Raw genomic sequence first — 13,077 nt, forward strand, 5'->3', positions numbered from 1 at the left:
TAATTGGAAGGTTGCCGGTTCGAGCCCCGGCTCGGACAGTCTCGGTCGTTGTGTCCTTGGGCAAGGCACTTCACCTACCGCCTACTGGTGTTGGCCAGAAGGGCCGATGGCGCGATATGGTAGCCTTGCTTCTGTCAGCCTGCCCCAGGGCAGCTGGGGCTACAACTGTAGCTTGCCTCCACCAGTGTGTGAATGACTGGATGTGTAAAGCATTTTGGGGTCCCTAGGCGGGACTAGTAAAGCGCTATACAAATACAGGCCATTTACCATTTTTTTGAGCAACCGCTTTGTCATGTCTGAAATCTTCTCTCATGTACCCTCTTTTTACACTGGATTTAGGAATGTTTGCTTTGGGCCCAATATACCCTTCATGGAAATATATTTTTCTTTTTTTTTCAATTATATATTCTAGATAACCAAACTAGTACTGTTAAGTATCCTGTTTGCACCTACCTCATGGGCTTATGTTAGCATAAGCCAACTCAATGGGCTAATGTTAGCTTAATTAGCCAGCTAGCCACATAACAAATTTCCCATCGGATATAAACAGAAATCAAAAATGTTTTGCCACCACAGGTTTAAACAACAAATTATAACAATACAGGAAATCCTGAGCATTAATACTAACTAAAAAACAATTATTAGACAAAGCATCATAAGAAATACCCTAAAGACGATTTTGTATGCCAACTTTATAACAGTTTAAATTAGAAAGAGATAGAAAACAACAGTGATAGAGAGCAGGGCCTTGTAATTTGTCACTGATGATGTGGAATGCCTTAAAGGAGGAATTCGTAGAGGAGAATTAAAAGTGAAAATTAAAAGTTTAAGAGAATGGAGAGAGAGAGAGAGAGAGAGAGAGAGGCAAAGAGAAGTAGAGGAGTGAGTGATAGGATCAGAGACGGATTAGAGGACAGAGCAAGGTCCCTCGGGTGGGAGGTGTGAGAAAATTAGGTGGAGAAATCGAATGGCTGGAAGGAGGGAGAGCTAGAGTGAGGGAGGGGTGAGAAAGGGTGAGCATAAGAAAAGAAATCTGGCTGGAACGAGGGGTGGAGATTGACTAAAGATTATTAATAGTAATGTTTGATTAGCACGGGTCCAGTCAGGAAAGCGATACAGCCCAACCTAGCGGGCTAACATCGCTGCCCCCACACTGAACCCGGAGCCCATTTTTCATCCTAAAATAGTTGGAGAGGACACGTATAAAACTGAAAGAGCAGAGCCTCTGATCTTTGACTGGACATCCCTCCTGAACCCATCTCGCCCCTCTTCCCACCTCAAACCCGTCCACCAGCAACAAGGTAAGAGGAAGAATGAGGGAGAGACAAAAGGTTTGCCTGAAAGAAAAAGACAGCGATAAATGAGAGATGAAACAACAAAGGCCAGTGCTTTAAGTGTAACCTGCAGCAGATCACACTTGACAGTGATTTTCAGTTACCTTCCTCGCAGGGCTGATGAACGCTTACAGCTGGCTTTGCTTTCTAATCAAAATGCAGTGATAGATGAAACTAAACAGGAAAAGCAATTTGCCTTCTTTCACTGTCTCCATAGAGTCTGATTAGATTTAGATAGAGCGACAGTATATCAACAAAGTAATCACTTTCTGATAGTAACGCTTTGCTGCCAGAATTAAAGGACACAGGTTTGCAACACGGCTTACTGTGAAATCTGTCAAGGTCAAATTTTAATTACCACCTAATGAGATTGAAAGCAGTATCCTGTCCGTGCTCCATGGTAATGCATCTGTATCAAAATGCTGATGAAGTACGGGAAATTTCTCTTGAGAATAAATCCATGTGCTTATGATTAAAATGTCGCATATTACTCACATACTAAACTGTGCCATGAATATTAATGAGCAGAACAATACTTTAGTGGTTGCAGTCTTAATTAATGAGGAGGCAGAGTATGTTTTTTAGTGCAAACACGACACAGGACTGTGCCCCTCGGTTAAAGCGGTACAACTTTGGCGATCTTTGCTCGTGGGCCGTCATTAATGGTGTATCTGCTTCACATCAAGACATTCTTATTACACGTTGGCATAATTTAAAGTGCCAAATGACATATCTCTTATATACTGGTCTCTAAAAGGTTACTGTACAGGAAGAGCAAAAAGATGCATGTCTCCTGCTTGAAATACACAGTAACACATCCCATGTATATAAAGCTTCACTTCAGACTAACAGATTCACCCCATAGCACACTGAAATGTCTAAAAAAAGCACAGTTTTATATTTGTGTGATCATTGTTATGATTAGATTAGAAGTTTTGTTTTCCTATGACCAGCAATTGAATATTTTCTTGTAAAAGAATGCACAGATCCTTCTGCACACACACACACACACACATACGCACATGCAAACCACAAATGCAGCGCTGTTGCTGATGGCAAGCTGTAACTGTGTGGTTAAGCTATCCTCTCCCGTACCTGCCAGCGGATTAGACAGTGGCCAGTGGTGATAACAGCCAGATGATCCCCATGCCTCTGCTGCTCTTATCAAATCCTCTTTTTACTCGCTGCAGTCACCCATGGCTGCATGCACGCACAAGTGTGTTTGTTTCAGTTATGGAACTGACACCACTGTAGCATCTCTTCTCATAAGGAGCGGTATACAATCGATAAGCAGTCTTATGCACTCTAACAGATAGCTCTGGTTGAGGTAATTTTGCAGATCAGTGGCGATTCAGATTAAACGCTTTCAGGGAGAAAGAAAATCATTGAGGGCTCCCTTTGTTTCAGGAAAAAATGGCCCGTCAGAGTGCTTCATTGTCTTCACATTAATGGTGTAGCTAAAGCTGCTGGCACCCTTTAAGGGAACTGAATAACAAATGTTAAATACTGGAATCTTTTGTAGGGATATGAAATGCACTGTATGGTTATAGGCTAAATGAAAAATTGTGTAGTTTTTAATTACAAAATAAACCTCGCTGTTGGCGATCGTAATGAAACGTTAAATCAGCATAAAGCTTGAGGGGTGTTTAAGTCACATAATAACAATAATTCCACAATAATGTGTTTATTGTTTAATGTTAGATTGCTGTAAAATGCCAGAGAGGCAGAAAGAGAAGAAATGAAGAAGGTTCATTTTCAGTTCACACTGCAGTAATACTGAAGGGGCACCTTGCCTTCGTTTATCTATGTAAGTCTAACACACACTGGCACACATATATTACCTCAGCTTTTAACAGAGTTCCTCTCAAACACACACACACAAACACACACACACAAACACACACACACACACAGATTCATGTTCTCAGATGAGCACAAACAGCTCAGGTTTCTTGAAATGCAAGTATATTCTTCTTCCTGTATTCCACCTCTTCACTCGAGTCTGCCTGGCACCTCAGTAACACATTTAAAAACTTTCACACACACGCACACACACGCACACACACGCTAATATATTCACACATCCATGCAGCTGTTACTGTAAACTGGAGAGTTGGCACTCCTGCACTATAGTTGGGTTTCCCACACCTAGCAAGACCATCAGAGTCATGTGACTTCCCAAGTCTTTCCCCACTTTAAAAGGTTCACGGGCAAGCCTTGTGTAAACCAGAACTGCCTTTGAGATGTTACCTTATCCTCAAGAAATACGAAGCGTTTTCTAAAGTTCTGTCTTTGTAGAATAACTTTTAAATTTGTTTATTTAGTCGGACAAAAGATGTCATCTAATAATAATCAAACATTTCACCAATTATGAGCTAACTGCCTGCACAAAAATGTGTTACTGTATACACTAAATAGGCAAAATTACAAATGGTTCATTATCTGACATTTTAATAAACTACAAGAAAAGTAATGACAATAAGAAGCAAATAATATACAAAGAGGGATTTGCAAAACATTAAGCAGTCATTGAGTCCACACTTTGAAATACATGAATAAATTCATAAATGCATAATGGACTTTGCTTGTTGTGGACATGGATCATGTTGACTTCTTAATAATTGTGCTACTATGGCTGGCATAGCTGTTCATTTTAGATTAATTTTGTGGTATTGAATGAAATCCCCTGACATTAAAGTTTAGAGTTAAAGCAATCTTTCCACATTTTTAAAAATCTGCTAATTACCTTCCTCACTCATTAGTACATTTGACAAAACAAATATATAATGTGCCTATAAATAAGCTTCAGAGTTGTTGGTATGTGGATTTCTCTTATGCTAAGAACAAGTTTCATCCGCTTCCTTCTGATCTATTCTGGCTCCGGTATCGTGTACTTCAGGCACGCCTGATCTTTCAAATGTTCTCATTTGACTTTGCAAGAAAGTCGAGCAAGCTGATTTTTTTTTTTTTTTAAAGAAGCCTTTTTCTAGTCTTGCATTATCCAGTTTTGGCACATCCGTGTGAATTGTAGCCTCAGTATCCTTTTCTTAGCAGACAGGGCTCGCACGCAGTGTGGTCTTCTGCTTCTGTTACTATTTAGAGATGCTCTTCTGTAAACCTTGGTTGTAACAAGTAGTTGATCGATTGTTGCCTTTCTATAAGTTTGGCCATTTTCTCTGACCTCTTTCATCGACAAGACCTTTTCATTGGATATTTTCTCTTTCCCAGACGGCTCTCTATGAACCCTAGAGATGGTAAGTCTCAGGAGATCAACAGTTTCTGAAATACTCGGACCACTCCGTCTGGCACCAACAACTATGCCACTCTCAAAGTTGCTTAGATCACCTTTCATCCCCATTTATATGCTTAGTTTGAACTTGACCATGTCTATATGCATTGAGTTGCTGTTATGTGATTGGCTGATTAGATCATTGCTTCGATGAGAAAGAAAACGAATACCATGTGATCTACGTCCTCAAATCACATGGACATTACCAACGTTAAAAATGAAATAAAATGATACCAATGAAGAAAATCTGCACATTTCCAAAAAATACATGGTAATGCCTAATTTATGTAATAGAATATTAAAAGAGATCTGGGATGCTATAGATTAACTCTGATGTATTTTACCATCCTCACAAGGTGAATTGTTAAATGTGCTACTGTAACAGGAAATATCACAAAGATGGATTTTTGGTTTTTAGCAGTTTTTTGTGTCTTTCAGGGGACAGGCTCAGTCAGCATGTAAAACCATCATTCACATAATTTACTGGTATATAGTTGAAATCAAAATGACTCTGAAGATAGGCTTGCTTAACCGTTAAAGGTCATAAAGGTACATAAAGAGCTGCTAAACATTAGTTTTATTGTGGCTATTAATCACAGTGATACCTGAGGCATGATGCAGCAAAGAACAGGCGGCATGAGTCATTTGCAACCTGCGGAAATGTATAGGTCATACAGACCGTATTTCCAACAGTGAGAAGGACGGAGGGGTGATATTGGCCAGTTCAGCATCATGAGCTGAACAGAGAGAACACAGTGTTGATGACGGTCCAAGGAAAATGATGATGGAGTGTCATTCCTGACTTTAGCTGAGACATTTCAACTCCCTCTACTCTCAAAGTTCTCCACCAGAGCATCTTACCAATCTTTGAAGTCAGACTCTTACAAACGTGTTCCATGTTAAAAAATTAAGAAGATGGATTACCATGAAATTAAGCACACTTGTTGATAATTGGTGAATGCATTATGGTTAATTTGTTAGTGTTGCTATGTTTCAGACAATCTCAGAATAGGATATTTTGAACCCTTAACTAGATTAAAATGAAAGGGCTGAAGATTTCAAGTATATTGTACAAAATAGAAACTTATTGTCTTAAATACAAGCTGGTGTTTTTCTTTATGTAGTAATGACATAACTGCTAACCCTTAGAAGTGATTTGACTTAATATCTTAAGCTATGTTTACACGTACACAGGAGTTAAAAAAACCCACTTAATTTTTAAAAGATTTTCTATATGAAAAGGCAAAAAACCCAAACGATGTCAAACTGTGTCAAGAGAATGCCAAAGGAACACGTGGTGATATAACCTGAAATGTGAGAAATGTTGGACCATAAACAATAACAGACTGCAAATTATTATTCTGAGACAAACTCTTAATTATCTTTGCATTTGCATTTTACAAGACTTGTGTACATCTGGATGTAGCCTTACTTTGGCTAATTCATCTCAGCTGTTTTTTTCATTTTCAAAACTCAACATAATTTTAAACGTGACTAAAGCTTTTCAGTCAAGTTTTTTAACCTGCAGTGGAATGAACACCACTGGTTGCCCTATACCAGTCTGACAGTCTAACTCTTAAATAGCTTCTAAATTATTATCATTTAATATTTTTCACAGACATTTCATTATCTGGATTAATCAGATAGTCCTAACAACACTGGATAAAAAACTGAAAGTAATATGATTTAAATTTTCACTTTATTATCACCTGTCACCTGCTGACAAGTTTTTACCCTTGAAAATCATCTCTTCTCCTCCTGTCCTCCACCCTCTTTCTTTCTCCATCTTTGAGAGTGACACGTTCATTTTTAAATTTTTAAGCTGCTGTTAAGCTGTTTGAAACACTGCATTTATATCGAAATGACCTCCTACTTTAAAAAGTGGCTCTGCTTATGCTCATCTCCCATCTGTGCAAGCTAGACGCTGAATAAAAAATCTCTTTATTATTAACATCTGCTTGCGCGACTGAATGACAGGTATTAGAGGATGTGTGTAGACTCTGCTCTGCCATGGGGTGACATTACGTTCTGATTTGCTGATTATCTCCATGGCATCTGCATCTGAATCAAACTACGCATCAGATTTAATTGCTCGTTAACTGAAGGTGTCAGGACACCGTTAGGGATCACGTGCGTTCCGGTGTGGCTGGTATTGCTTTCACCTTGATAATCGTTCTGTCTTTCTACGTGTTTTTGTGTCCTCATAGGAAAATATCGTGATTGTGACGCCAATATATACAGGAACTGCTGCAAGGGCAGTGCTTTGAGTGTTTTGCAAGTGTACACTTGCTGAACTGCTACATCATTAGGTACATCTTGCTAGCACCAGTTGGACCATCTTTTGTCCTTAGAGCTGCCCTAATTCTTGGTGGCATAGATTCAACAAAGTGCTGGAAACATTCCTCAGAGATTTTAGTCCACATTTATATTCACAACCAGTTTGGCTTTGTGAGATGGTGTGTTATACTGCTGAAATCAGCCTTCAGAAAATGGGTGGACACCATCACCACTGATTTGAACCTGACCCTCCTATGCCAGGGTCACAGCACAAATCAAGACTCATCAGACTATGACATGATTTTCCAATCCTCTGTTGTCCAATTTTGCTAAACTCATGCAAATGTCAGCCTCAGTTCCCCGTTCATAGCTGACAGAAATAGCACTCGCTGTGGTGTTTTGCTGATGTAGACCACATCTGCTTCAAATTCTTGAGATGTTGTGTGTTTAGTGATGTTCCTCTCTGTATCTTGGTTATACCGAGAGGTTATCTGTCAGTCAATCACTTTTGCCTTCTTTCAGCTCAAAGCAGTCTCTCCTTTGATGTCTGGCATCAATAAGGCATTTTCTCTCAGAGAACCAGCAATCACTAGATGTTTTCTCTGTTTCAGTCCACATAACTAAGTCTACTTCCTTAGACACAGTTATGTGGAACAATCCCAGTACATTAGCAGTATATCCGTCTGCACCAACAACCACACTCAATGTTCAAAGTCACTTAAATCACCTTTCTTCACCACTCTGATCCTCAGTTTGAACTCAAGCAGGTCAGCTTGACCACATCTGTATGCTTAAATGCAATGAATTGCTGCCACGTGATTGCTGATTAGATATTTGTGCTAATGAGCAGCTGTACAGGTGTGCCTAATGAAATGACTGCTGAACGTGTGTTAGAAATTTGAGGGACCCCACGCCTTCCCATTTTACACCCTGCTACACAGTCTTTGGCTTTTGATGTATTTGTAACTCCCACTGTGACGCAGCTTTATCTGAGGTACAAAAATGTGAGATTTATGATGATCTAAACTCCCAGAGATGTCATTGGTACTCTAGGCAAACATTTTTTGCAACTTTGTGGGACACAAAGAAAAACATATTCTTCCAGTTCATCATTTTTGATTTGTAGGGAATAAAATTGGTGAATAAATTAGATAAAATGTATTTGATCTAGTAAATGTCCTCAACTAGTTAGTCTCTGGAAAACACTTCAGCTGGTGTCCTCTGCTGACCTTTGGCTTTTTGCTGTGGATTTGAAGTTAGTCTTGTTGGTACATCTGTCTGGAAAATTCACTGCACCTCTATTGTGTGGGGTGCTGTGTGATAGCCGGCACCTGACATGCTGAAATGCTGTGATTTAATGTTCTAATTTCAATGTAATGTATTATTCACCTGATTTCTAAGACACTTTTCTGGTGAACTGTGAATAGAGCAGAAAGTCGTACATTTGCCCATTCAGGCAAAGGTTCGTGTGGATGTGAGTGAACTAACACTCATTGATCACACAGGCTACTTGAAATAATGTGTTGCCCACAAAACCCCATTATGGTTCGCCTGCCTGTAAAGTGAAATCAGAGAATTACTTCCTCTAATCCACACATAACTCGCTTCCCCTTAGCACCACTCCTCTCTAGCTTTCTGACTTCCTCCTCCACTCTTACAGATTTGTGTTTACCGTCTAATGTATACATCCCATACACGTGTCTTTACACTCTCAACATAAGGAAAGAGGGCATCAGTCAAAGTCAGCGGGAAGGTGACAACTTCATAAGCAGCGATCAGGTTCAGTCACACACACGCAGTAAAAAGCCAAAGCGCAGTTTAGCGCAGGGTTCACCTTTCATAGCACGAGGCACAAGAAGATTCTCCATCTGGAGTGGGCTGACAAACTGAATTCTCCGGTGATATTTCAAACACAGCAGAGGACTCATATGGCCTGTTAAACCCCCGCTGACTTGGCCTCTCGCCCTGTTTGTATCCCTACCACCTCAAAGATATGACACAGATAAAATGGAAAACATTTGAAAGGCACACTTGTTTTTGTGTCCATCTGTCATCGCTCGTCTCCATCATTCTGGTATTCTCCTTCCATCCTGATTTTTGTTTTAATTTCCACACCCTCGGCTCTACATCCTGAAACGCCACAAACAAACCTCCTTTACTTCCCGTTTCTCTCAACACCCTACTACAGCAGGCTACCTTTCTCCTCTCATTCTCCTCTTTCCCTTTATCACTCCTCTTTTACTGTCACTAATTCATTCTGTCACTCATCACCTCCTTCTCACATGTCCTGATTTCCTGCTCCATTTCTAGAGTGTCACCAGTGTAATACGAGAATGTCTCAGTACTGTCTCTGCTCTCTGGCGACCTTGCTTTTAACCTTGTCCCCTCTCGGTCCTTCTCTTTTGATTCAGTCTCTCTCCCTGACTTTTTTTTTATCCTCCTCCAACAGCCGAGATGGCAATGAGCAGCATCCTCAACACCGATGACATCAAGAAAGCTCTAGATGCATTTGCAGGTGAGTACCAGCACAGCTGTGAAGGGAAAAAGTTAGTCCCCAAAAAGCTGGAACCAGAACTTTTGTTTTTTTTTCCCTTATAAGAAGTAAGTGTTAACCTGTGGTAGACAAAACTCCATGACCTAAAACTGATGGATCTTCTGGCAATGACACGCGCTGTCGTTCTACATCTGTTACACTCAACTTATTAAAAATAATTTTCCACCTTTGGGCTTCATTAACCAGACCAACACGGAATAAGAAACGTTGTCTGTGAAGGTTCTCAGTCATCCAGGTCATCGTAGTCTAAGGAGCTTGGAAAGAAGCGTCTGGACTTCTTTAAGTTGCTTGAAGACGTTTCACCTCTCATCCGAGAAGCTTCTTCAGTTTTGTCCCTCTTTAGGGGGATACTCCCACTGGGTTTAAATTTGGTACTCTCCACCATTTGACCCTAGAACTGAAGAAGCTTCTCGGATGAGAGGTGAAACGTCTTCAAGCAACTTAAAGAAGTCCAGACGCTTTTCTTTCCAAGCTCCTTAGAATAAGAAACTTTCCTCCACTTTGAGAAAATAGCAGTTTCATTGTATTTCATCATGTTCTGACAGTTTGTGAATATTCACACTTACTTATGTCGGGAATTTGATGCCCTTTAAGTTTCCAACAAAAGCTTCATCTCTTTTTTAAACATTAGAAGATCCAATTGTTTCTAAATCACACTGTTATTTGGAATATCAAGTTTTAATAGGCGTCAAGAGGAGTTTAAATGGAATCGTCAAAGTCCTGATGTGGGGGGGCTTCTGTGTTTTTCTGCGTGTCCAGTTGCTGATTCTTTTGACCATAAGAAGTTTTTTGAGATGGTGGGTCTGAAGTCCAAGTCTGCCGACGATGTGAAGAAGGTCTTCACGGTGCTGGACGCGGACAACAGCGGCTTCATAGAGGAGGAAGAACTCAAGTGAGACAAACTAACACATGCACTCAAACACACGTGTGTGTAAAGAAATCCCCAAAAGAGTAACAATTATCCACACAAAAGCATTCTGTGACACAGATCCAATCTTCTTTGCTTCCTCTGGTAGATTCGTCCTGAAGGGCTTTGCCAAAGATGGCAGGGACCTGACAGACAAAGAAACCAAAGCATTTTTAAAAGCAGCTGACAAGGATGGAGACGGCAAGATTGGAGTCGATGGTAAACAGCAACACAAATACATTTAATTATTCTATTATTCTGAATAAAGGCCCAAACACAAAGAATCCAAAAACCCAAATGGCAGGGTTTTTTTTTTATTCCCATTTTCATTCATCTATGTATGTGTTTAGTTCTTCATGGATAAAATCATGAGGAAAAAACATAAGGAAAAGCAATCAGGGCAGATTTTAAGCATAAGGCTATGAATGTTCATATTTAAGAAAAGTTTTTCCATTTTTTTGCCCTGAACTTCAGGGTAAAGCACACTACTACAATTTAGCCTTGCTCCTTGAAATTGGCCGTAGCAGTTCGGTTGTGATCGCATCCATAAACAGAAGCTACTGTATATCACCTCTGCTGCAGCAACCACGCTCTATGGCCTTCTAAGACTATTATCCTGAATCTTGAACTCATCTGGACACTTTTACACCCACTACTAAAACTGACTTAAGGGATATCTATGTCCTAGAAGACCTAGTGAACTCCCATACACCCATACAAGATATCCACTTGGCCATATGTTTCTTCTGCCGTCAAACTGCATTTTTTTTTCATGGTGTAATTATATCTGTTCATTTCAAAAACCAGTGGGGGATGTAGCCACTGTAAATGACACCTTAACCACAATAGTCAACTAAAGATAAGGGCATGTGGTTCAAAAGGGTTGGATGAACATCTTTGTCCTTACAGCGACAAGAATGTACAGTTAAACCCTGATACAGAACTGACAGATATGATTTTTGTCTTCTGAATATAGAAAACATACGATTATGTAAAAGCTGAGATCCATGGTAGATGCAGAATTCATACAAATGTCTGTCTACCGGTGGGTCCGCCTATAGGAATCATCAGCCCACTCACGGAAAACTCAGGTCCACACTTACACAGGTATTTTTTAAAATTAGGATTTTTCAAAAAAAATCTGTCCACATGGAAACGTTGGGGGAAAAAAAGCATGCCAAAGCAACAGATGGTGATGAAACAATATTACAGTGTGCAGCCTGATGTCAAAAAAGGCGATAAAGGTTCCCATCTTTGATGTTGCAAGATAAAAATCTCAGGTTGTGAAAACATTCACCCTGGAAGAGGTTTTCTCTAAAGCTTGGTTTTCAGTTATCTAAATTGCAGTTTCTGTGTGGATGACAGTCCAAAACACATGGAAAAAATTTGTGTATCAAAAAACCGTGTACGTGTGGACAGGGCCTTTGAAAAACGAAAAAAATCACAGTCACTTTTTTACTTATCTTACGTATTTTTGAGGTCTTGTTCTTTTCTAAAGGCCTGAGTTGTTCCTATAAAAAACAAACAAACAGAATTCTGTATTTGTAATGTGTTTGATTGAAGTATTTAAGAAAAGAAACATTTTTTCTTTTGTAAGCTCAAGAAAATTCAACTGCCCACCCAGAGATAACAGTGTGACATGATTTTTAGAGGCATGCATGTGATAACTTGTTTGATGCAGATAAGTCTCAAAACCTTCTTCTGATATTGACATGGTATCAACTTGGCATTGTGCATTAAATAAACCTGTCTGCACGTGCTCCTCAACAGCGTTTCGATGTTTTGCTGTTTTCGCACACTCCTGACAGGTTGTGGTTTTTTCCTTCTCTTTCAGAATTTACTGCCCTTGTGAAAGAATAATTTTTCTGCTCCCACTGCAACGAAGGATCACGTCGCAACCAACACCACATCCTGGCAATCCCCCCACCTCCCCCTCCTCCTCCACCTCCGCCAGCACCTACACCTCTCCTTCCCACCAGGCTGAAGCCGATCCCCACTCCGATCACTCCTCTCCTCAACACCTCCCACCTGCAGTTTTCACGAAACACAATGCTGCACTGAAGTAGGCTGTGCTGTGCAACCTCCTCACCTCCCAAGTTTCCCCTTTAGCCGTATTCACCCTATTTATTTAATCCTTTTTATACAAACTGTTCTTGTTTCTGTTTATGTATAGATTAAAAAACATGCCTGCAGGAGTTAAACTTACATTGTAAAGCATAAAGTAGATATATAAAGATAACAGAGATTATAAAAGAAAGACCCTCATTTCCTTCTCTACTTCTGACTTTGCATCCTTTCCTAGCTTTCAATTTCCCTGAACCAGTTCTTCCTCTCTCTTCCCTTCTTTTCTTCTACGTTTCGTTTTTTTCTCTTCTTCTCTCTACTCATGTCTGGCTCAGTGCCCCTTACTGCATTCGCTCCCCTCTGTCCTCTCCCACACCATCAACCTATCTATCTAGCTATCTATCTAGCCATCCATCCATCCCTTTCTCCTCTGGTAATGAGCTGTTGTAAAACACACCAAAAGAAGAAAGAAGTCAAGCTGTGAAAGAATAAAATAAAGTGGAAAAAAGAAAAGCCTTGAGAAGGCTGACTCACTAAGTCTCTTCTGTTAATTCCTTCCTTTGATGTGACTCTTATCTGATTTCACACTTTCAATCTCGTTGTCCTTCTTTCTTTCTCCCTTCCTCTATTCTGTCACTTTTTCCTTTATCAA

The 13,077-nt window shown here is 40.0% G+C and overlaps 1 protein-coding gene across 2 annotated transcripts in view; it reads left to right on the top strand.

Annotated features, from left to right (window-relative positions):
• Positions 1 to 12,959, top strand: part of pvalb6 (parvalbumin 6) — a 51,272-nt gene extending 38,313 nt beyond the window's left edge. Inside the window, exons 1-5 of one of the 2 annotated variants that reach the window (XM_005468346.4) lie at positions 1,133 to 1,301; positions 9,350 to 9,415; positions 10,214 to 10,346; positions 10,471 to 10,580; positions 12,196 to 12,959. In XM_005468346.4, the coding sequence (XP_005468403.1) occupies positions 9,355 to 9,415; positions 10,214 to 10,346; positions 10,471 to 10,580; positions 12,196 to 12,221 (330 nt within the window). In that variant the 5' untranslated portion in view covers positions 1,133 to 1,301; positions 9,350 to 9,354 and the 3' untranslated portion in view covers positions 12,222 to 12,959. Of the gene's footprint in view, positions 1 to 1,132; positions 1,302 to 9,349; positions 9,416 to 10,213; positions 10,347 to 10,470; positions 10,581 to 12,195 lie in introns of those variants that run through there. The other variant, XM_003443136.5, reaches the window with a different exon arrangement.
• The last annotated feature ends 118 nt before the right edge of the window (positions 12,960 to 13,077 follow it).

Source organism: Oreochromis niloticus, linkage group LG4 (assembly GCF_001858045.2).
Source record: "Oreochromis niloticus isolate F11D_XX linkage group LG4, O_niloticus_UMD_NMBU, whole genome shotgun sequence".
In the NCBI taxonomy this organism is placed as follows: domain Eukaryota; kingdom Metazoa; phylum Chordata; class Actinopteri; order Cichliformes; family Cichlidae; genus Oreochromis; species Oreochromis niloticus.